General features: G+C 37.4%; 1 protein-coding gene across 1 annotated transcript in view; it reads left to right on the plus strand.

Moving 5' to 3' along the window:
• Positions 1–26,466, plus strand: part of SNTB2 (syntrophin beta 2) — a 99,407-nt gene that overhangs the window by 49,804 nt on the left and 23,137 nt on the right. Inside the window, exons 3-4 of the mRNA XM_023637203.2 lie at positions 9,103–9,313; positions 15,213–15,355. Coding sequence (XP_023492971.2) covers positions 9,103–9,313; positions 15,213–15,355 — 354 coding nt within the window. The remainder of the gene's footprint in view (positions 1–9,102; positions 9,314–15,212; positions 15,356–26,466) is intronic.

A 26,466-nucleotide genomic window follows, 5' to 3' on the forward strand; every position in this document is an offset into this window, starting at 1 on the left:
ACTATGCAAGGAGAGGTCTTAGAAGATTCAGGCTATTGCAGGTTCTCAGTCTTAATGCTGCAAAGTAATTTGTTTCTAATTTTACTTGAAACACCAAAATTTGCAAATGATTTGCTTTTTGTAAAATATAAATTAGAAGAGATTCAAGGTTATTCCTATATAACTCTTACTTGCATTCCAGTGCGCTTTTTAGAGAAAAAGAAAAGCAGTAGCATTACATGTACCTGGAAAAATTGTGCATAATACCCACAGGAATGTGAACATCTATCCTATGTGTCTTGGCAGAAAAAAATGTTCAGAACCATTGACTAATTAGACGGAAGTTAGGATGGTGGACTTTGTAACTTTGGCCAACCTCTTTGTTTTTCATAAGGCTTGGTTTTCTCTTGTTTAAAATGAAAGGTTATGTGAGGATTAAATAGGAGAATGATTGTAAAATTGGCATAGTAAGCCCTCAATATATTATTAGTATTATAGGTGCTGTTAGTGTCCTTGTGACCTTAAATAAGTCCATTAATTTCTCTGTCTTCCTGTTTTCTCTGTCTTTAAAATGGATGTAATAATGCCTACTCAACTATACTCTTTAGAACTACTTCAAGGATAAATAAGATAATATCTATAAAATCACTTGGAGCTCTTTGATCCTTAAATTTATCTCAGCTCTGTCAAAGGAAGTGTCATGATGGGTCACCCAGCTGCAACATTTAAAGCCATGAAAAAAAACAGTTCATGTAGGAAGAGCAAAAATAAGTTTCCATCAGGACATCTGTCACCAAGATATTTATCAAATTTCAGCTTTGTGTAACTGACCATATTTCTGTTTGAAAATCTTAGTCTTTCACATAGTCTCGTGTAAAGCTCTGAGCAAGAAATAGGCTTAGATGTTCCCTAATCTGGAAAATACTTATGAATCTGGTTTTACAGCCCTACATAGGCATGTGATTTCCCATCATTCTTCATTTTTTTATTAATATTTTATTATGAAAATCTTCAAACATATAGCAAAGTCGAAAGAATTTTGTAGTCAACATTCATTTTCCCACCACCTAAATTCTACCATTAACATTTTACTATATTTGCTTTATCCGATCGGTTCATCTGTCCATCTGTCAATCCATCTTAATTATTTTTTATGCATTTCAAAGTGAATTGCAGACATTAATATACTTCCCTCTAAATACTTAAGCATGCATATAAATATCTAGAGTTCAGTGTTTTGTTATAGTTCTTTTTTTGAGATAATATTTACATTCAATAAAATGTACAAATCATAAATTTTGACACATGCATACAATTATGTAACCAAAGCCTATCACGATACAGAACATTACCATCATCCTGGAAAGTTTTCTTGTGCCCTTTCCCAGTCAATTCCCTCACCTACCTCCCAAGGCTACTACTGTTCTGACTTTCTACCATAGATTAGTTTTAATTATTATAAAACTTCATACAAATGTAATCATATCATATATACTCTTTTGTAATAGAATTCTTTTACTCAGCATAAGGCTTTTGAGATTCATCCATGTTGTTGCATATATCAATAGTTCTTTTTTATTCCAGAGTAGTATTGTGTTGTATGAGTATATCGCAATTTCTTTATGCATTTTCCTATTGATGGACACCTGAGCTGTTTCTAGTTTGGAGCTAATATTAATAAAGTTACCATAAATATCTTTGTACAACTCTTTTTGTGGGCATAAATTTTTATTTCTCTTGGGTAAATTCTTAGGAGTGGAATTGCTCGGTCAAAGAGTAGGTGTATGTTTAGTTTTTTAAAAAACTGCCAAACTTTTTCCCAAAGTGGTTGTGCCATTTTATATTCTCACCAACAATGATGAGAGTTTCTGTTGCTCCACGTCTTCGGCAACATTATTGGTGTCAGTCTTTTTAATATTAACTATTCTAGATGTGTAGTGGAATCTCTTTGTGGTTGATCCTTCATTTTTATGTAAAGGCTTCACTTTCTAAACCAAAAACTTATTTGACATAAGAGGGAAACATCCTTTTTTTTGTTTTACTACTTTGATTTAGTTTCACTATTTAGAGCTGAAAAATAATGGTGACCCAGGAGGAGGAGGAAGTTTATTCTCTTCCTCCACCTTGAGTTCTCAGGACCTCACTAGATGCTTCTGATAGTTATAAGCGGTTCGTTCTGGAAAGTGAAAGCTAAATAAATAATGATGAAGTCAGGAAGAGAACATGAGCACATTCCTTAGCAAACAGCATTGTGGACAGTGTGGAGTTTAGCAAGGACAAAGTGTTCTTAAATGCTGCGTTTCGGAAGTGTAAGTCTGTTTCCTTTGAGCTGGTTCAAAATGTCTTGGTCATCTTCACATTGGCTCTTATCCATGTAAAAGGTAAATTTTGGCTTTATCACATATAAAACAATATGATTATTGCTAAATTGAACACATAAGTTATGTCAAAGACGTTACTAAACAGAAGAAATAAGCAGGCTAGACTTAACAGAAACCTATGCTTTTGTGTACCTAGACACTGATTTGATTCATACAATCAAAATGTAATAGCATTTTCTCAGGAAATCCTCAGTGGTTTGACTAGAGGCCAAAATTCTTCACACTGTAGCTGTCTCCTCCTCTCTCCTGTGGGCCCAAACGATTACTGGCAGGCTGCCTCTAAATTTTTATTAGCAGAGTTTTCATTTGAATTTTTCTTCTAAAACAGCAGTAGACTTTAGAAAATACGTTGTCCCCTTATCTGCTCTAGGGGCTGCTTCTTCAAAGGCAGACTCTTCTGGATCCTAGAATCATCAGTTCTATTTTGGAGTTTGTTTTCTGCCTCTTCTAATTTAATTTTCTATTTTATAATCCCTTTTTAAGAAACACTATAGAATTTCTCTTTTCATGAAAAATTGGTGATCCTGCCCTGGGAACTAATTTACTGCCTGTTTTCATCTTTTTCCAGCCTAGTGGTCCCAGTATTTTCTCCTGTTTAATCAGGTTTAGTTTTATTTTATCACAGAGTTAGTTTCCAGTCTTCTAGTTATTAATAACAAGGATCTTTGACACTGGGATTTTCAGAGTGCAAACTGTGTCAAAGGAGGTGTCTGAGACACTGTCCCAGGAACTGTATGAGAGGTAAAGGCTTTTTCAGAAGGTGAACGTTTTGTGCCTAGAGAAGGATGAACTGTTTCCTATCTTTAGTGCTAAGTAGGTCAGGAGGAGTGAAAGAAATTTCTCGTCATGGTTTTGCGACTGAACTTTTAGCATGTGTTTAAAGGGTGTTCAGCCAGTTATAGTGCTAAAGCAACCATGTAGAAATAAATAGCCCCTCTAGAAAATGACCAGCTTGATATAGGGTCTGACTTAGGGACAGCGCTGGCTCTTGCACCCAATTTGGTGGGATGAGGGTGGGTATGAATCTTTTGCTGGGTTGAGGCTGGGGCAGTCATTGGCCGCTGGGTATAGAGAATACTGAGACACTTTCAACCAACCTCTTTATTTTAGCTGTGCGCTTTACTTCTACTTCCAGAGGTAACTGGTAACTCCAATTCCCCAGGCTCTTTGGAATTCTGCAACATGGATTGGCTGGGATTTGACTCTTCACACTTTTCTTAGGTCTGCAGGTCATTTAACTTCTCTGTCTGTTTGCCAACTTCCAAAATTTTGTTGTAGTCACTACTCTTCTGTTCTCTCTGAGCTTGTAGGATTATGCTTTTTTTGGTGATACTTCTTAGATATAATACCAAAAACACAATACATAAAGAAAAAATTGATAAGTTGAACTTCATTAAAATTAAAAACTTCTGCTCTTTAAAAGATACTAGAGAAACCAATAGGATGGATGGGTGGATGGATGGATAGATAGATTTATTAATTATAGAAAATGGCTCATGCAATTATGAAAGCCAAGAAGTCCCATCATCTGGTGTCGGAGAGCTGGAAAACCAGCAAAGCCAGTGGTATAATTCAGTTCGAGTTCAAAGGCCCTAGAACCAGGAGTACCAGTGTGCAAAGGCAGGAAAAGATGGATGTCCCAACTTAAGCAGAGAGCAAATTCACCCTTCCTCCACCTTTTTGTTCTATTCATGCTCTCAGTGGATTGGATGATGCCCACCATATTGGTGAAGGCCACCTTCTTTACTCAGTCTACTGATTTAAATGCTAATATCTTCTGGAAGCACCCTCACAGACACACTCAGAAATAATATTTTACCAGCTATCTGGGCATCCCTTAGCCCAGTCAAGTTGACACATAAAATTAACCATCACACACTGTTAAGACAATAAAGAGAGGCCAAAAACTGGCAGAAAATCTTGGTAAAATGCATATCAGATAAAGGACTAGTATCCAAAACACACAAAGAATTCTTAAAACTCACCAATAAGAAAACAACACGATTAAAAAATGGGCAACAAATCTGAATAGACACCTCACCAAAGAAGAAATACAGCTGGCAGATAAGCATATGAAAGGCACCCCGCATCATATGTCCTTAGAGGGTTGCAATTTAAAACAGTCATATACCACCACACACGTATTAGAGTGGCCAAAATCCAAAACACTGACAACACCAAATCCTTGCGAGGATGTAGAGCAACAGGAACTCTTACTCATTGCTGGTCGGAATACAAAATGGCACAGCTACTTAGAGACGATTTGGCAGTGAGTAATAAAGAATTCATAGGTGGAGCATAGGGGATTTTTAGGGCAGTGAAACTATTATTCTATATGATATGGTAATGGTAGATATATGTCGTTATAGATTTGTCAAAACTCATAGAATATATAACACAAAGAGTGAACCAGGACTTTAGTTAATAATAATGTATCAGTGCTGTATTGGCTCATCAGTTATAACAAATGTACCACAATAATGCAAGATGTTAATAACAGGGGATATTGGGGCGGGAGGAGTATTTGGGAGCTCTCTGCACTTTTTGCTCAGTTTTTCCTGTAAACCTAATTTTAAAAAACCTGCTAAAAAAGGATCTTAATTTTTTTAAATCTCCTTCACCTGTTGTTTTTAGTGGCATTTCAGGAAGGATTAGAATAGATGTATGTGCTCAACTGCTGTCTTATATAGGAAGTTCTAGAAATACTAGAAATACTTTTTCTTTTCAAGATTAGTATAAATAATAAAGAAAATATAAAATAACTTGCTTTAGGTTTGTATTAATATATTATCTAATAATCTAGTGTTATATTTTATAGATAACTACTTATCATTAAATAAATTTACTGTAAAATAAGTTTAGCTACTTTAATGATTATTTGAGCAGTTTCTCTGGATAATGCAGTGATTAACTCATCAAAAGGATTATAACAGAGATGACTCTTTCAGTGCAATATTTTATTGTTATATAGTGTAATGTATTGTTTTAAATCTTCCCGTAACAAATGCATAGCTATTTTTCTTCTAGAGAATAGTCAGGTTTTTTTTTTTTTTTAATGATTGGCACCTGAGCTAACAACTGTTACCAATCTTTTTTTTTTTCTGCTTTTTCTCCCCAAATCCCCCCAGTACATAGTTGTATATTTTAGTTGTGGGTCCTTCCAGTTGTGGCATGTGGCACGCCACCTCAGCGTGGCCTGACTAGCAGGGCCATGTCCACACCCAGGATCTGAACCAGCGAAACCCTGGGCCACCGAAGCAGAGCGCACGAACCCAACCACTTGGCCAGGGGGCTGGCCCTATACAATCAATTTTTTAGCCAACAAATATTTATGTTCAGGACCATGGCAGCAACAATTGATATGGTGAAAAATAACATTAAAAACATTAAAAAGAATGAATATTATAAAATAACACAAAGGACTGAAAAAAGGTTAACATGAATATTAAGCCATTTGACAGAGGTCTCTTCTTTGTACTTTTGCTGGGCTTTTAGGGTGGAGGATTCCTCCTGCCTAGGAGTCTGTGTCCTGCTGGTGAGCTCTGTGTAGTCTCATCCTTCTTGGGTCCATTGAAATCTTCCCAGGCCATTTCTCTCTCTATCGTAGTCCATCTTACATCCTACCATAAGATTACTTTTTAACTAATTTATTTAAAAATGTTTAATTGTGGTAGAATACACATACATAAAATTTACCATTTTTAAGTGTATAGTTCAGTAGAATTAAGTATATTCATATTGTGGTACCAATCTCAAGAACTTTTTCATCTTGCAAAACTAAAACCATACCCATTAAACAACAGCTTCTCATTTCCCCCTCCTCCCAACCCCTGGCAACTACCATTCTACTTTCTGTTTCTGTGAGTTTGACTACTCTAGATGCCTCATATAAGTGGACTCATACGATGTTTGTCCTTCTGTAACTGGCTTATTTAAGTTAGCATAATGTCCTCAAGATTTACCCATGTTATCATGTGTCAGCATTTCCTTCCTTTTTAAGACTGAATAATATTCCATTGTATATATTTTATATATATATATATACACCACATTTTTTTTAAACATTTTTTTTTCCTTTTTCTCCCCAAAGCCCCCAGGTACATAGTTGTATATTCTTAGTTGTGGGTCCTTCTAGTTGTGGCATGTGGGATGCCGCTTCAGCGTGGCTCAATGAGCAGTGCCGTGTCTGCGCCCAGGATTTGAACCGACGAAACACTGGGCCGCCTGCAGCAGAGCACATGAACTTAACCACTTGGCCACGGGGCCGGCCCCTATATACACCACATTTTGTTTATCCATTCCCTTGATGGACATTTGGATTGTTTCCACCTTTTGACTATTGTGAATGATGTTGCTGTGAACATGGTGTACAAATATCTCAAAATTATTATTATTTTTTTAAGATTTTATTTTTCCTTTTTCTCCCAAAGCCCCCTAGTACAAAGTTGCGTATTTTTAGTTGTGGGTCCTTCTAGTTGTGGCATGTGGGATGCCTCCTCAGCATGGCTTGGTGAGCAATGCCATGTCCATGCCCAGGATTTGAACTAGCGAAACCCTGGGCTGCTGAAGCAGAGCACACAAACTTAACCACTCGGCCACGGGGCCAGCCTCTCATAAAATTATTTTTTAATTCATTGTTTTGATTGTGTTGTTCCCCTGTTGAGAATTCTCAATGACTCCACATTGCTTGCCAATAATATCCAGCCATAACCTGCTATTCAAAATCCCCTAAATTTTGGTCCCAAGCTACTTCTCACTATGTTTAACTATAGGATAGAAAATCAAATAAATTCATCAGAACTGTAACTAAAAGAAAAGCAAACAGCTTATGACTTGCTATCTAAAGATTCTCCTCTGACTAATATGAACTTTCAAGTATGGGCTTTGTTAAGTGTTTTGGCTGTTTACAGATCTTATTTTATGTTTTGGCTATTTTCTAGAACTTTTTGGCCTATTTGGCTATTGCCCTAGAACTTTGAAGGCATATAAAACATGGATAGACTGGTGGCTAGGCCTTCAGGTAGCTAGATGGGTAACTCCAGTGGGAGGGCAGGTGAGTGGGTGAATAGATAGGTAGCAGGTAGATGTGTTAATAAACTGTCTCATAGTATGACACCAGCTTGGTAAGTGTGCCCCTGAGGTGTAGAGGCCTCCATTGCCGTCCTGCTTTGCTACTACAATCTTGGGAGTGCCTTTTTTACACAAGATCTTCATAGTAGTCATCACAGTCTTTTATAGAATCATTTTTTGTAACCTGTAATTGTGTATTAATTAGTTGCTGATTTTCTGCCTTCCCCATTAGACTATAGGCCCAATGAGGGGAGAGACTATTTTTTTTCTGATTATCTTCTTCACCACTGTTCTCTCCAATGCCGCTGTCTACCACAGTGTCTGTCATGCAGTAGGTACTCAATAAATGTTTATTTAAGAAAGGATAGACTGGGGCTGCAGAGAGGGCAAAAGGGGTAAAGGGGCACATGTGTATGGTGACGGATAAAAACTAGACTGTTGGTGGTGAACATGATGCAGTCTACACAGAAACTGAAATATAATAATGTACACCTGAAATTTACACAATGTTAAAAGCCAATATGACCTCAATTAAAACATAAAGAAAGAAAAAGAAAGGATAGACTGACCAGGGTTCAAATGAGAATGAATACCTGCCATATTAAATATGACAAATTAAAATATTTGGAATTTTAAAGGATTTATAAATGTGGCAAAAGAAGGGACTCAAGCTTTAAGGCAGAAATGCTAGCATACATACAAACTGCTTATCTTTGACAGGTGGTATAGGATCTGATAATGATATTTCAAAGAAACAAAAACTGTCTTTAGAAAGATTAAAGAATAAAAAGATTTCTCCTTCTCCAGTGGCAGTTTGTCAATTTCTAGCCTACCATGAAAAACACCCTTAAGAGCTTTTTCTTTTTCCATTTTGAAAGATACGTGTTCACTGTTAGAACACAGCAGGATATATATGTTATTTATTTATTTATTTGACCTTTTAAACTCATCTTAGCAAAAACTTTGACCAAAACACCAAATAATGCCCAATAAATTGCTTTATAAGGAATTTGTTCAGTGTACTTTTAAAAAAATTAGCTAATTCCTAAGATTACTTTTGCAGTGTAAATTCTCAGCTGAACCTTAACAAATAATAGTCATAGAGTTGAAGACCTCTTAACTATTTTTCTGCCATGACTCAGAGGATGATTTAATCATATAATGTTACCCAGACACTAAAAAAAATTCCAAATTTTCATAGAGAGTCATATTCTTCAGCTATTTTTTCCTTATTTCTCACAGTGGAAATTTCAGTTCACTATTTGGCAGTAGGTTTTATTTCCTAGCAATACCTTATACCAGAATTTTCTCAGTATTTAGGAAAATATCAGTTCTTTCTTTGCAACGTGCCTATGAGATTCAACAAGCATGCTTTCCATTTCTTTGACATGGAAGTTAAAGCAAAGTGAAGTGTTCTACTGCAGACTATACAATAGGTTCCCTCATCTTAGGTCATTATATTAACACTGAAACAACAGACCCAGCAGCTAGTCTTTCTGATGATTATCTTTCCATATGTGATTTTCTCTGGAGTTGGACCCTAAGGAATTAAGAGAAAGTATCTCTATTCAGGAATATAAAATTAAAATAGATTTCCAGTTATGTATCTTAAACCCTGGCAGTTTTGATGACTTCTGATCTAGCTCACTTTTTTTTTTCTTTTTCCACACAGATTGATAGAGCTACATTCTCCTGATAGCAGGAACACGTTGATCCTACGCTGCAAGGATACAGCCACAGCACACTCCTGGTTCGTAGCTATCCACACCAACATAATGGCTCTCCTCCCACAGGTGTTGGCTGAACTCAATGCCATGCTTGGTGCAACCAGTACAGCAGGAGGCAGCAAGGAGGTCAAGCACATTGCCTGGCTAGCAGAACAGGTAGGCTGGGAGGCAGGGCAGGGTCTCACCTGGTCGTCATTCAGAGCCAGATGGTTCCCCCATTTCATATATCTGTAATATTTATCATGCAGTCAGGTCCTGGATATCTAGCTTACAGATCTTTTGCGTGTCAGTCTTTTGTTTCTCCTCCCTACCATTTAGCTATTTGTTGCTAATTATTACCTCCACCAGAAGAATCGACTATCATGATACTCATCATCACAGCATAACTAAAAAGAGGATCTTGTTACCATCTCTGTCCTTAATGACAGAGAATAATTTTCATGATTTTAGAACAGGATTGGCAAACTTTATCCACAAAGGGCCAGATAGTATCACAACTACTTGACCCTGGCACTGTAGGAAGAAAACAGTCATAGGCAATATGAAAATGAATAGGTGTGGCTGTGTTTCAATAAAACTTTATTTACAAAAGCAGGTAGTGGGCTGAATTTGGCCTACAGGTCATAGTTTCCCAACTCCTGTTCTCGTCTATTGACACAGTTTCAGGGGCAGCAGGCTTGCTCCCCTGCTCTTGGAAAAGTATAAAATATACAAAAAATTTTACAAGCCTTTAGACAAATGTACAATTATCTTCCACAACTGAAAAATGAAAAGAAGAGAAACAAGAAAACCTCAGTGGATATTGAGTGAAGGGAAAGGAAGAACTTAATCCAAGTTAGTTTAGATCCCAAATTTGATGAGAGAGAGACTAAAAGTTCTACATGAAGTTATAGTACATCCTTTCGGGTCCTTCATGTCAGCTGGGCCACAGGGAGTTGAAAAAAGAACACTGGGCTAGGGATTCAGAGATTAATGTTCACGTACTAGCTCTATTTTCCACTGATTTTACATCTTTTTAAAAGTTCCTTCATCTTGTTGAATCCTAGTTCCCTCTTCTGTGGAAGGGGGCAGAGATTGCGTCAGTATCAGCCCAGGAAGATTTTGTTTTTTTGTTTTTGTTTTGTTTTGTTTTAAATATAGTTTCCCAAGTCTGGCCTCCCACGCTCCACCTCAGCAGAGTTCTGATTTGGTAGATCTTTGGTGGGGTCTGGTAATCTTGTTTGGTAGCTCCTCATGTGATTGTGTTGTGGACCAATTTTAGATTCCACTAATCTATTTTTTTTTTCAGCTCTGAAATTTTATGAAAATTCCAAATAATGATTATAATAAATTAGAACATACAATTAGTACTGTGATCATTTCTAGGAAGTATAATTAGAATAACTAAGCAGAGAAGAAACTAATGAAAATCATGGTTTAAGTAATTAGGACTTTGAAAGTTTTAGTATTTTAGTTATGCTTATCATTGTTCTGTATTTTTATACCCTGGTTGGAACACTCGATTGAGTGGTAATTGTTCTGTGCTTGTAGCAATGTTAAAAATCTTCATGATTTTAGAAAGGTAATACATGCACATGGTTCAAAAGTCAGAATAAAAAGTTAGTAGGTGAAAGTCTTACTCTCCTTCCTGTTCCACCTCCACCTAATTCCCACTTCCTTTCCCCCAATGAGGTAATCACTTTCCTTCCTTTCTAGTGAATCTTTTGAGAGGTTTTTCATGCAAATAAAAGCAATAATGAACATAGAGTCTTCTTTTCTCTTTTATAAAAGAAGATAGTATGTTATGCACACTTCCTTGCTCTCTTTTTTTTTCATTGAACAGTATATTCTGGAGACCTTTCCATATCAATACACAATACACTTTTATGGGCGATATTTATGTATGTGTTTCCTGCACTCAATTGTGAGCTCTTGGAAGATAGGAGCACATTTTTTCCAAATCTTTTTTGCCCCCAGAGAACTTAGTACATAGTAGATGCTCAGTAATTTTTTTCTTTGTCTGCATACAAAATAGCAAGCAAACAAGTCACTAATTATAAAAAATATTGTCCAAGAACACAGTCTGAGGTTTGGGAAATAATACTAAGTAGAAAAGTTTCAACTACTTTAAAAATAGTACCACTGAACAAATTCAAAGTACTGTTTCTAAAATATCCTTGATTTTTACTTTTTTGAAGTAGTTGTTTGGGTTACCCAAATTAAATATCACTCTCAGAAGAAGGTGTTCAAGCAAGACTGGATACCATTTCTTAGAGGTATTATAATGAGCTTCTGTGTCTGATAAAGGTTGAACTAGGTACATGCCAAAGCCTTTTCTGACTATTTAATTGTATGCCTATAAAAATGGTCAAGATAATTTTAGATCATGTAATCTGTTTACTATAGGTAAGCATTTCTTTTGGCAAGAGGTGATTTCCTGATATACTTGCATATAAATGAAACTGTTTCAGTTTTACTTAGAAAAGATAGTCATTTTGGCAGATAAATTAAGGAAGGATCATTCATTTAACTTTAAATGATCTCTCCTTAATTTATCTTGTTATTTCACAATGTCATAAGTTGAGTTTGCTTAAAACAGGGAAAACTTATACTACAGATATTTGGTAGCCAATTGATAATCTGTTCTATGCATAGGTGCTTCTATCTCTTTATTAATACTTATTTTTATGTGACTGATAGTTTACTTTTAGTTGGTTATATTCTTAAAAGGGAATTTTCTTTAAGTCCACCAAATGAGGGGGACATGTATTACCTATAAAACCAGTATTTTTAAGCATTTAAGTATTAATTAGAACAGCCAAGATAGCCAAAGAAAGCTTTGTTTCCACGTTTCTTACTTTGTCCCTGATAATTCCCAAAATGTGTAAAGACGTAAATTAGGAACATATTCACTCAATCAGGGTTAGTGGAGTGGTTTATTTAGTTTTGCTCTATGTTTCTTATCATAATAATAAAGAAAGAACAGAAGTACATCACTGGACAAAAAGATAGATTCATAGGATTAAGAGATTTAGGGAATGAATAATAACTATTAGTATTTTTTTCATCTTTAGTGCTATCCAACTCTATTAGAAAATAAAATTTGGAGAAAGCTGTTGATTGGCCAGATGTATGCATGTGTGGGTGTTGAAACACAGCAAACCAGAACCCTAACATTAGTATTCCTTTTTTCTCCAGCCAAAAACTCAATAGTGGAGCCCCAAGGCTGCTTATACTGATACCACAACCGAAAACACATACTATATATAGCAGGCAGCATTTTGACTCCAGTGAAAGCAAACAGTGTTCTTAAAAATTAAGGCAAATAGGCAAACAGAATGACTTAAAGTGAGGTTTCATTTTTCTCCAATGGTAAGTAGAAGAGGAAAAAGATACTCTCCAAAAAGTAAGGACTCAAAAGAGCTAAAGAATAAACACTTTTTAAAAACTGTTAATTGAACAAAAAGTTCCCTCTCTTGAAATTGGATATTGCTTCTATTGGCATTAGCAGTTTTCCTTTAGAGCCTAAAATATCTTCTTTGGGAAGAAATACATTTAATTTAGGTTCTCCAAATGCATATACTCTGATCTAGCCTTCAAAATCTCTCTCTTAAAACTTAGGGAGGGGCCGGCCCCGTGGCCAAGTGGTTGGGTTCACGTGGTCCGCTGCAGTGGCCCAGGGTTTCACCAGTTCGGATCCTGGGCACAGACCTGGCATCGGTCATCAGGCCATGCTGAGGTGGCGTCCCACATGCCACAACTGGAAGGGCCCACAACTGAGAGTATACATCTGTGTACCTGGCGTCTTTGGGGAGAAAAAGGAAAAAAAATAAAATCTTAAACAAAGAAAAACTTAGGGAAAAAAATTAATTTTAAAAAATCAAATTATCGGGGCCAGCCCGGTGGCACAGCAGTTAAGTGCACACATTCTGCTTTGGTGGCCCAGGGTTCGCCAGTTTGGATCCCGGGTGCAGATATGGCACCGCTTGGCATGCCGTGCTGTGGTAGGTGTCCCACATATAAAGTAGAGGAAGATGGGCATGGATGTCAGCTCAGGGCCAGGCTTCCTCAGCAAAAAGAGGAGGATTGGCAGTAGATGCTAATCTTCCTCACAAAAAAAAAAAAGAAAAAGAAATCAAATTATCATTTTAACCCTTTGGGAAGATAGATTTTACATTATTTCCCCATTGAAATATTATCCATAACAGTCTTGCAGAAAAAGACTTAGTAATGCACACAAACTAGAAATCCCTTTGGGGTATCTATGACCCAAAAGTGAAAGAATCCAAGAGAACCTCTTTAGAGCTGATAGTCTCCCTCCAGATGTTAGAGTTACCCATAGACTAATATAAAGTCTTAGAAAATGGGTTCACCGATAAGAAAAGGGTAATTTGTCCACAATACTTTCCTTGACTCCTCAGAGTCAGGTCATATATTTTGTGCTTTCAGCACATGGTAGAACATGACTCACTTTAGTGGCTGGACTTCATTTCCCTCTCCTGGAATCACCTTGTGGAGAAGAGTCCTGGTGGTAGATGTTACAACACAAAACCGAACCACTCAGGCCACAATTCAGGTTATGGACGTATTCTTAAAGTGCTCTGGCATGTCCAAATTACCTTGCAGAAGTCATTAAGGAAGAGAAAATAAAAGGTGGCTCTAAAGACAACTCTTTAAGAGACAAGTGAGGGGCTGGCTTGGTGGTCTGGTGGTTAAGTTTGCATGCTCTGCTTCAGTGGCCCAGGGTTCACAGGTTTGGATCTCAGGTGCAGATCTACACACCACTTATCAAGCCATGCTATGGTGGCGTCCACATACAAAATAGAGGAAGATTGGCACAGATGTTAGCTCAGGGCCAATCTTCCTCACCAAAAACAAAAAAAGAGAGAGAGACAAGTGATTCATTAATTTGAATTCTCTTTGAAGCCATCAGTGATAGTGAGCTGAAGAATCAGTGTTAAAATACACTATGGTTAAGTGTTCCCTGCTCAAAGGTCTTTTTTTTTTTTTTTTTTTTTTTTGGTGAGGAAGACTGGCCCTGAGCTAACATCTGTGCCAATCTTTCTCTATTTTGTATATGGGATGCTGCCATGGCATGCCTTGGTGAGCAGTGTGTAGGTGTGCACTCGGGTTCCAAACCCAGAACCCTGGGCCCAGAAGCAGAGCGTGCGAACTTAACCACCATGCCCCTGGGGCTGGCCCCTCAAAGGTCCTATCTCATGAGGGTAAACGTTTTGATAATACCGTGAATTTTCTTGAACATAGTCTTTTGCTTTTTGGCCTTGAATCCTTGACAATATGGATAAATAGTGGTTGTTTTCCTACATTTTTAAACCCTCACAGAGATAACTGAGCTTTATGCAAGTAAATGCAATGGTGTATTTGAAACTGAAACATAAACTTCCGAGAGTATAATGGAGGAACTCTTTGACAATAGTTTATATCAGTGTTTTCCAAAATGCAACATAGTGTGTCATGATCAGCATTAAAAAAAAGATAGAATGGAAATTATCAGAGTGCATTGCACAAAATAGAAAAGGATTGTGTTGCTTTGGAAATTCTTTTATTCAGTTATTTATGTATGTGTCTACAGGGTTGCAGTGTAAAATGTATTTCTTATTGTAGGTCTTGATCAAAAATATTTTGAAAAAACACTGATGTTTAAATTATACAGACTTACTTGGTAGTAGAATTTTGTGTTTCTATCCTGTGCTTAGAAGATGTTACTCCCACATCAGGTATATTAAAACGATTATCATTTTGAACAGATTGCTGTATATTTAATTAGAATTGGTGGTAATTAGTTATTGTGGAATGGGGAAAAAACTGTGTCCTATCGCTAGATAATGTTTATAACTCAGAGAGAGCTTTTTCAGACTACACAATCCACCTCACACCTCCCAGTGAAGAATCCCTGTCAGTGGGAAGGAATCTGACAGGATGTTGCCTGTTTCTCAGCTCTGTTAGGATGGGGAAACAAAGTGGAGACCCACTATGTTAGGCCATTGCTGAGGGACCTTCACAATTACATATCATTATAGTTAGCTCTGCTTTCTGGATTTCACCATTGTAACAGGCAAAACTAGATGGTGGAAGACAACAATGGAGACCTGTCCTCATGGCTGTGACTGAAAAGGATTTGCTGCTTTATGACTGTATGCCATGGACAAGGGATGCCTGGGCATCACCATGTCATAGCTACCCTCTTGTTGCCACAAGGTAAGACTAAAGACAAAAAAGTAAAATATCTATCCTACTCTAAATCTAGTGAATTTTAAAGTGAATTCTATCTTAGGTACCTAAAATAGCATTTAAGTAGCTTATGTAAGTTGATTTAGACAAAAACTTTTCGTTCAGAATCTTATTATTTTGTAGCTCTTAGCTTAGAATAAATGGTTTCTGTCACTAATATATTTGCGTGTATTTTTTAAGTTGTTGAAGCAGTTTCCTAACTGTTCCCTTCAAGACTTGCTTAGTCATGAAGATAAGTAAATAGTGTTTTTTTCTGTACTTTATTGACTGTGACTAGAAAACCACTGAAATTGTGGCAGCCTTTTGACTGAGTGATGAAATCATTTAAACCAGAATGTGGTTTAAAAAGTTGTGTGGATAAACCACACAACTCAGCCAAAATATTCCTCAACTTCTCTTTCTAGTATAAGAGCACGTAATTTTGATTCCGTCCGATAAACATTGATTTGACCTGAACCAACAAGATGTTTCTAGCATGCCAGATGTGGGGAATTGGAAGGGAAAAGAATAAAGAAATGTATATTTTGGGGCCAAAATGTCTTAAGAGATAACTAGAAACTAGTTATCTAGCAAAACTAAAAAACATAATCACATTCACTTTTATATAGGCTTAAAAAAGAATCAAGCTTTGATCTAACTAAAAAACTACACATTAAAAAGGAGCCCCACAGAAAAGTATTTGGCAGTCAAAAAAGCTAAATGATGGAACCATCTGGTATGTCCAACAGGGAACCCTGGGGTCGGGGGTTAAGTTTGCATGCTTTGCTTTGGCCATTGTTAAGAGAGGAGCTTAGCTCTACCCAATAGTTTTTACAAGTAGTGAAAGTTTCATATTAAATGGCCTTTATGGCCTTGGGCAGTGCCTTCTTAGATATGACACCAAAAGCACAAGCAACAAGAGAAAAAAAAATATATTGGACTTCATCAAAATTAAAAACTTTCAGGGGCCGGCCTGGTGGCACATCGGTTAAGTGCTCCTGTTCCGCTTCTCAGCGGCCTGGGGTTTGCCAGTTCGGATCCTGGGTGCAGACATTGCACCGCTTGGCAAGCCATGCTGTGGTAGGCGTCCCACATATAAAATAGAGGAAGATGGGCACGGATGTTAGCTCAGGGCCAGTCTTCCTCAGCAAAAAGAGGAGAAATTGGCAGATGTTAGCTCAGGGCTAGTCTTCCTCAAAAAAAAATGACTTTCATGCTTCAAATGTCACCATCAAGAAAGTGAAAAGACAACCCACAGAATGGGAGAAAATATTTGCAAATCACGTATCTAATCTGGGACTTGTATCTAGAAAATATGAAGAACTTGTACAACTCAATCATAAAAAGATAAGTTACCTAATTAAAACAATGGGAAAAGGATCTGAATAGACATTTGTCCAAAGATACACAAATGGCCAATACGCACATGAAAAGATGCTTAACATAATTACCCATCAGGGAAATGCAAATCGAAACCACAATGAGATACCACTTCCTACCCACAAGGATGGCTATAATTAAAAAGACAGACAATAGCAAAGTGTAGGCTAGGATGTGGAGAAAATGGAACCCTCATACACTGCTGGTGGGAATGTCAAATGGAACGGTCAATGTGGAAAACAGTCTGTCAGTTCCTCAAAAGGCTAAATGTAGAGTCACCATATGACCCAGCAGTTCCACTCCTAGGTTGTATACCCAAGAGAAATGAAAACTTATGTCCACACAAAAACATACATGAATGTTCATAATAGCATTATTCGTAACACCCAAACAGTGGAAACAACCCAGGTGTCCATCAAATGATGAATGGATAAACAAAATATGGTATATCTATGTAATGGAATATTTACTTCAGCGATAAAAAAGAGTGAAGTTCTGATATGCTCTGTAACATGGATGAACCTTGAAAACATTATGCTAAGTGAAAGGAACCAGACACCAAAGACCACATATTATATGATTCCTTTTTTTTTGAGGAAGATTAGCCCTGCTAACATCTGCTGCCAATCCTCCTCTTTTTGCTGAGGAAGACTGGCCCTGAGCTAACATCCATGCCCATCTTCCTCTACTTTATATGTGGGACGCCTGCCACAGCATGGCTTGCCAAGTGGTGCCATGTCCGCACCAGGGATCCAAACCGGCAAACCCCGGGCCACCAAGCGGAACATGCACACTTAACCTCTGCGCCACCAGGCTGGCCCCTGTATGATTCCATTTACATGAAATGTCCAGAATAGGCAAATCTGTAGAGACAGAAAGTAGATTAGTGGTTGCCAGGGGTGTGGGAGGTGTTGGGAGAAATAGGGAGCGATTCCTAATGGATATAGGATTTCTCTCTGGGGTAATGAAAATGTGCTAAAATTGGATGTGGTGATGGTTGCATAACTCTGAATATTACTAAAACCCATTGAACTGTATACTTTAAATAGTTAAAGTGTACGGTATGTGAATTATATCTCAATAAAGCTGTTACAATTAAAACAACCCAAAAAATATTTAATAGAAGGGACTAAGACCAATCCTCAATAAACTGAGTTTGAGTCCCTATTCTGCCACTGATAGTAGGTAATTAGGAGCATGTTACTTAACCTTTCTGTGCCACAGATTTTTCATTTGTTAAGTAGACCCTAATGAGATGGAGTGGTTGTGAGTATTAAATGAGTTAATGGCTATACACATTGTAAGTGCTCAAGTGTTAGCTGCTTTAATTATAATAGTAATTATTATTTAATATTAAATGAAAATATGTCAAAAGAAGTCTATATAAATAATATAATTGGTTTAATTTGGCCATTGTTAAGAGAGGAGCTTAGCTCTACCCAATAGTTTTTACAAGTAGTGAAAGTTTCATATTAAATGTGAAGAATTCAAAAGTATTATTTGGATCAACCTAGACCTGCAAATTGAACTTGGCCATTAATTAAATGGGTGAAGCCTGTAGCTCTCTGAACAGGTTGTTTCTTAATAAGTTTAATTAATGTAACAGCAGAGATATTTTACTCCTTGTTCAGGAAGTACCAGTGGATTAGGAGCAAAGCTGACAGGCAGAGAGAGATTTAGTTTTTCCATGTGGCCATGTCGGCTAGCTGGTGTTGGTTGAAGTCACTGCATGATAGAATTAAGTGGGGCTTAATCATCCTCTGCCTCCAAGAGCGGGTAGAGTATGGCCACTGAGAGAGACCAGAGAGTGGAACCAGACTAGGAGGGATTCCATAGAGAGAAGTAAGGCCAAAAAGTGGTGTGCTCATGTCTTTTTAGTGTGAGGGAAAGAGAGGGTTTGAGATTTATATGAGAAAGGGCTGAATGTTCACTTTCACTAATTCTATTTCTAATACTTTGGAACATGTTCTTATGAGTGGATGAGACCAAAAAAAGTGATAGCGTAAACACATAGGGAAGGAAAAGAAATTAAGGACCTTGATTATCTGCAAAAGTAGACAGTCCTTGATAAATTAAGACTTAATTGTAGTTCAAAAATCAAAGAACATTGTTAGGGTGATGTAAATTAACATGGGTTACCATTTATCTTAGCTTGCACATTTACAGGTTCTTGGAAATCACAGCTGTATGTGTGTGTGTTTGCTTAATAGCTGGTATTTCAGGCTGGTGAGGAATTAAGTAAAATGTGAAATGATAAATGAAGAGGATTTTTATTTTATTTATTTATTTTTTATTTTACACATTTCTTGAGATTAAAGCCAGATGCGTGATACGGGTAGAAAAACATTGGTTTTAAAGGTGCTGTGGATTTTGCAGGATGTGCATTTTGCAATCTTTTCCTATAAGCTTTGTTTGACTGGAGGAGAAAAAGATTCAAAGAAAGTGTGGCTACTTTACAGTGTGGAAAATTGAGTGGTGTTGTGCTTATGGGACTTATGGGACAAAAGCTGCTAAAATGCCTTTGCATGAGCTCATCTGGCCTCCCCACCAAAGGGGGGCTTTTGGCAGTGTACTCTAACTAACTGCTGCACAGCAAGAGTCCAGCAGCTGGTTTGAATTAGATTCCCTCTGCCAAATATTTCATAATCAAATCTGTAGGAAAAATTCTCCTAGACTTTATAATTTTTAATATCTGACTTGGGATTAGCAATCAAACTGAATATGGTAGAATACACCCTGTCACTTTCCCCACTCCGTGTCTTAGTTGGATCATATGTGGAGTAATTTTGAAACTTATTCAACTCTTGCTGAGATAGCTAATGTTTAATTGGCATGTTGGTTCTATGGGAATCAGCTCAGTGAGGCAGTTCTCAAATTATACTTTCATGGACCTCTGGGGATCCCCTCTTCAGGGGGGTCTTTGAGTTCAAAACTATTTTCATGGTAATACTAAGATGTTATTTACTTTCTTTCACTGTTGACATTTGCACTGAGGGTTGATAAAATTGCTAGTGCCTTAGCATGAATCAAGGCAGTTGGCACCAAACTGTATGGACTTGCAGGGGGAAAAAATGCCAGTTTAACCTGAAAATGTCTTTGTTGAAGCAGTAAAACTTACTAGTTTTATTTAATATCTACCATTGAATATTCATCTTTTTAATATTCGGTGAGATGAAATGAGAAGTACTCACAGAGCGCTTCTGCTGCATACTGAAGTGTAATGGTTGTCTCAAGAAAGACATATGTGTGATGGAGTTACAAGCTGAACTAGCTGGGTTTTTTTCATGGAACACCATTTTTGACTTGAAATAACAACTGGCTGACAAACTGTGGTTAGTCAGACTTGGGTATTTGTCAGAAATTTTCTCTAAAACGACCAAAACGAATTTGTCACTTAAGGAAAACACTGATAGTATTTGTTGCCAATTATAAAATTCTAGCTTTCAAACAAAAATTAGAATTCTAAAATACTTGTATCTGTCACTGTGGGCTTGACAGCTTCCCAAGACTTTTCTGGTGAGATCAGTGGTAATATTAGCAAGTGTGACTTTTGATATTGTATATTGAAATGCTTTTAACATTTGGAAAATCTGCATAACTCAGTGAAAAAATATTTTCCAAATGACCAGTACATGATATTACAAAATCATGCATGGGTAAAAAAGATCCATTCAAATTGCAAGAGAGACCAATGGATTTTTAATGTAACAGGATGCATTAAAACTTTAGTGATGGCTCCGCCCCATGGCTGAGTGGTTAATGTTTGGCGTGTTCCACTTTGGCAGCCGGGGTTCCTGGGTTCAGATCTGGGCTTGCAGGTTCGGATCTAGGTGCAGACCTACACCATTCATCAGTCATGCTGTGGAGGCATCCCACATACAAAATGGAGGAAGACTGGTACAGATGTTAGCTCAGGGCTAATCTTCCTCAAGCAAAAGAAGGGAGGAAGATTGGCAACAGATGTTTAGCTGAGAGTGAATCTTCCTCACCAAAAAAACCCCCCAAAAACAAAACTTTATTGATAAGGTTTCAGATCCTACATTGCAACTAACATTTAAGAAACCGCTTGTTGAGTTTTGGTTCAGTGGACAAAAGGATATCCACAATTATGTGGAAAAGCTATTAAAATATTCCTTCCTTTTCCAACTACATACCTATGTGAAGCTGAGTTTTCTTTATGTATTTCAACTACATGCTGCAACAAAATCCAGAAGCAAATGTGAGAATTTAGCTATCTTTTATTAAGCTGAATATTAAAGAGATTTACAAAAACTATAAAACAATGCCACTCTTCACGTTGTATTTTTTTCTATTTTGGAAAATATTATTTTAATAAAAACAAGTTATTTAATATATTAACACAAAATAGGTTTGTTTTTTCTATTTTTAAATGAATTAATATTTTTTAATTTCTCAGTTTTAATTTCTAATTATAGTAAATACCAATAAATATAATCCATATAAACAGAAGCGTTTTGGAGTACTCAGTGTTTTTAAGAGTGTAGAAGTGTCCTCGGACCCACAAGTTGGTAAACCACTAGTTTAGTTCTTCTCAACTGTGGCTATACATTTTGAATTGTCTGGAGAACTTTTAATAAAGTAAGGTTGCCTGGGCCCCATCCTAAACCAGTTAAATCTGAATTTTTGAGGATATGAGCCAGACATCAGTCATTTACTTTTACAGTTAAAGCTATGTACTGGGTGCTCTAGTGTACTTGGCTGAGAACTCAGTAATTAACTTGGCTAAACCAGTTGGTAGATTAAGGAGAAATTCCCTTTTCCTTGAGAGACACATTCTTGCCTTTTGTCTGAACCAGTAATGACTCCCTGATAACTAAAGGAAATGTAAAGGAGCATCCATTTGCTCTTTGATGTCTTCTCGCTCAGATTACCATTGGAGGAGTGAAGGAACGAACCAACAAATTTGTAGAAAAATATTACAGGTATACAGCCTACAGTGAAGCTAAGAACAAGCCATTTTATTTATTCATCTTTGATGTACGTTCCTCACCCAGGTTTTTAAAAATCCTATATAGAGGGGCTGGCCCTGTGGCCTACTGGTTAAGTTCAGTGTGCTCCACTTTGGCGGCCCAGGTTCAATTCTGGGCATGGACCTGTACCACTTGTTGGTCCCCATGCTGTGGTGGCAACCCACATACAAAATAAGGAATATTGGCACAGATGTTAGCTCAGGGCCAATCTTCCTCAAGCAAAAAGAGGAAGATGTGCAACAGGTGTTAGCTCAGGGCAAATCTTCCTCAGAAAAAAAATACAATAAACTTTAAAAAAGATCCTATATGGAAAACATTGTCTGCTGAGTGATTCCTTATAAGTGAGGTAGTATGTTTGTTCTGTTACACTGATCCACTTAGAACTTCTTAAATATAGGGAAAATATTTTTGGTAGACTGAAATAAATTAAACTATATTAAATAGTTGTCATGAAACAAAATATTGAATAGTTAAATGACCTTAAGGAAAGTTGCTTTTCTCAATGGTTTTTCCACATGTATACTTCACTGTTATTTTTTTAGCAGCTTTATTGAGATATAACTCACACACCATACAATTGACCCATTTAAAGTATAAAATTTAATGGTTTTTAGTATGTTCACAGAGTTGTACAACCATCATCACAATCAATAATAGGACACTTTCGTCACTCCAAAAAGAAAGTCCTTACCCATTAGCAGTCACTTGTTTTTCCCTCCCCCAGCCCTAAGCAACCACAAATCTACTTTATAGATTTGCCTATTCTGGACATTCCATATAAATGTTTCATATGTTATGTAGCCTTTTATGTCTGTCCTCTTTCACTTAGCATCATGTTTTCAAGGTTCATCCATGTTTTAGCATGTGTCACAACTTCATTCCTTTTTATGGCATAAAAATATTCCATTGCATGGATATATACCATTTTCATCAGTTGATGGTCATTTGGGTTATTTCCACTTTTTGACTATTATGAATAATGCTGCTATAACATTCATGTACAGGGGCTGGCCCAGCGGCTGAGTGGTTAAGTTCGCGGGCTCTGCTTCAGCGGCCCAGGGTTTCGCTGGTTCGAATCCTGGGCGCGGACATGGCACCGCTCATCAGGACACGCTGAGGCAGCATCCCACATGCCTCAACTAGAAAGACCCACAACTAAAAATACACAAATACATATCGGGGGGCTTTGGGGAGAAAAAGGAAAAATAAAATCTTAAAAAAAAAAAAATTCATGTACAAGTTTTTGTGTGAACATATGTTTTGGGGTTTTGGGGTATACACCTAGGAATAGGATTGCTGGGTCATATGGAACTCTATGTTTAACTCTTTTGTTGTTGTTGTTGTTGTTTTGAGGAAGATTAGCCCTGAGCTAACATCTGCTGCCAGTCCTCCTCTTTTTGCTGAGGAAGACTGGCCCTGAGCTAACATCTGTGCCCATATTCCTCTACTTTATACATGGGATGCCTACCACAGCATGGCTTTTGCCAAGTGGTGCCATGTCCGCACCCGGGATCCGAACCAGTGAACCCCGGGCCTCTGAAGCGGAACGTGTGCACTTAACTGCTGTGCCACCAGGCCGGCCCCAGGATAAAAGTTCTTGCTTCACATTTTCTTTTCCTTCTTTGCCAAGAACACTTTGAGAATTCTGGAACAAATGGACATCAATAAAGAGGAGTGAGGCTAAAATGTTGACCCTTTCTTACACTTTTGCTTAGGCATCAGTCTTATTTCTGGCCTTTTCTCCTGTGGTTCCCTTGAATGAAAATGACACTAGGGGCTGGCCCCGTGGCCAAGTGGTTAAGTTTTCATGCTCCGCTTCGGTGGCCCAGGGTTTCACCAGTTTGGATCCTGAGCGCGGACGTGGCACCATTCATCAAGCCATGCTGAGGTGGTTTCCCACATAGCACAACCAGAAGGACCTACAACTAGAATATACAACTATCTAATGGGGGCCTTTGGGGAGAAGAAGAAAAAAAAAAGATTGGCAACAGTTGTTAGCTCAGGTGCCAATCTTTAAAAAAAGAAGAAGAAAATGACACCCACCAAATCTATTGGCTCTCCCCTATATCTGACCCAGTTTCAACCTCCTTCCTCAAACTCTTCCACTTGGCCCTCTGAAACTCACTCAGTCATTAGGAAAATCTTTTATATCCTCGACTTTTTCTTTGAAGATGCTCTTCACCTTCTTCCTCTAAATCTGGCTGTCCTCTAAGAGAGAACTGCTTCCCCTTCTGTTCTTTCAAGAGATAGCAATGGTCTCTTCCACATCCCACTTACCACTGGGCTTGGAAATAGGGTAGGTGTCCTCCTTGCTCCCTGTTGCTCTATTAGTCCACTGTTCCTCCCTCCTCCCTAAAATCCTCCAGCTTCTTTGGCGTTCATACCTTCAAACCATACCACCTGAATGCTTTCTTTGTTGATATCATCTCAAGACTACCAGCTCATTCTACCTTACCCCTTAAAGATTTTAGCACCTGATTCATGTTCATTTGTTCTGTCTCTGTCTCTGTCTCTCTCCCCTTCTTTCCTTCCTTCTCTTTCTCCTTCTCTCCCATCCTCTTCCTTTCTCTTTCCCTCTTCCCTCCACAGAATCCTAGAATTTGAATGATTTTAATATCTAGGTAGATGATCCTGTTACTCCGAACTCTCAGTTCCTTGGTTTCTTCTCCTTCAATGATGTCCTTCACACTATCTCCATCACTCACCAACACTATCATGATGCTGAGCTTGTCATTACCAATAACTGGACCCTCTCCATTATATTGAGTTGGTTCAATAATATCCTCCCATCATGCTCAGTTATTTTTATTATAACAGCTTTATTGAGATATAATTCCCATACTATAAAGTTCATAGGGTTGTGCATTCATCAATACCATCGAATTCCAAAGATTTTCATCACCACAAAAAGAAAACGCATACCTATTAGCAGTCACTACCTATTGCCCCTTCCCCCTAGCCCCGGCAACCACTAATCTACCTTCTATCTCTGTGGTTTTGCCTATTCCATATAAATGGAATCATACAATATGTGTTCTTTTATGTCTGCTTCTTTCACTTAGCATAATGTTTTCAAGGTTCATCCATGTTGTAGCCTATGTCAGAACTTCTTTCCTTTTTATGGCTGAATAATATTCTATTATATGGATATACCACATTTTGTTTATCCATTCATCATATGTCCAAATGATGGACATTTGGGTTGTTTCCACTTTTTGGCTATTATGAATAATATAGCTATGAACATTTGTAAACAAGTTTTTGTGCTAACATATGTTTTTAGTTCTCCTGAGTACTTAATTAGGAGTGGAATTGTTTGGTCATATGGTAACTCTATGTTTAACTTTTTGAGGAACCAGTTAATTTTTTAAAAAATATGTGAACTTGTGAATTTAATATCCATTGTTGTTTATTCTTGTTGATGTTCAGAACGTCCTATCTTTGGCCAGTGGGAGCCTCTTCAGGGCCTCCTGTACCCCTTTGACAGGACTTTTATATTAAAGCATTTGAGAGTTGCCACCTGTCTGGTATGATAGAATATTCCAAACTTATCTTGTATATCTTCTGCTCTAGAGCAGTCATTTTCAAGAAGCCTCATTTTTTTTTGAAGGGTAGGGGTTCAATGTGGGCAGTAAGGATATTTGTTGCTGTTGGGTTGGTTATTGTTTATAGGTCTTTGTTGATGGTCAAAGGTGGGATGTAAGGATGTATATGTATGTATGTATATATATTTTTTAAACATAAAATACATCATGAGTTCACACAGATACTCCATTTCACATTTGAGACTACAATGTTTTTACGTAACCTCTGCTATCTTACATCTGGTTTTCCTTTTTCTCATACCCAGAATTCCAGATCTCAAGGATACTAGAGAGGATCAAATTAGACTATCACATAATTACGCATTTGCTTTATCCCGTATTACATACACTACAGTATCAGAATAGTGCTACTATTATTCTACTGTAACCCTATCACCAACAATATAATTACTGAAAACAGTTGAAGAAAATATTTTGGAACTCCTTTTTTTGCCCTTTTTACCTGGCTTCTCCTGGTTCTCTGTCAGTTCTCCTCTAACCTCCTTGGCCACAGTTTCTCATTCCCTTTTGTTGATCCCTCCTTATCTTCCTGACTTCTAAACATTGACATGCCCCAGGGCTCACACTTCTTCTCTCTCAACTATCCCACCCCACTGGTGATTACATCTAATATCATAACTGACAATTCCCAAAGTTATATCTCCAGCCCAGACAGAATCACAAACTTATATTCCGACTGCCTATTTAACATATCATTCACATATTTGTAATCATTAGGAAGCACATTCAGCGGTTAGTAAAAGTAACCAGAAATAGTAAAATAGATATTTATTTCTTTCTTATGTAAAAGAAATCTTTCATCTTTAGCAAGAGGCTTCTACCCTTCAAGTTTGCTTCATGGCCCAAGATGGCTAGTGGAAGCTCCAGCCATCATATTTAAATTGAAGGCAGGAGGAAGAGGAGGAAAAGGAAAAGGGATACATACGTGCCGCCTTATTTTCCAATTACGGAGTTTTTCTGGAAATCCTACCCAATAACAGCTACACTTCATTGGGCATGTCTTTCTGCAAAGGAGTTTGGAAAATATTCTTTTATCCACACATACTGTCATTCAGGATAAAGGCAGAAATCTTCTATTTCTAAGGAAGAATGAGAGAATGAATAATGAGTAGGCAAGTAGACA

This window comes from Equus caballus, chromosome 3 (assembly GCF_041296265.1).
Source record: "Equus caballus isolate H_3958 breed thoroughbred chromosome 3, TB-T2T, whole genome shotgun sequence".
Taxonomy (NCBI): domain Eukaryota; kingdom Metazoa; phylum Chordata; class Mammalia; order Perissodactyla; family Equidae; genus Equus; species Equus caballus.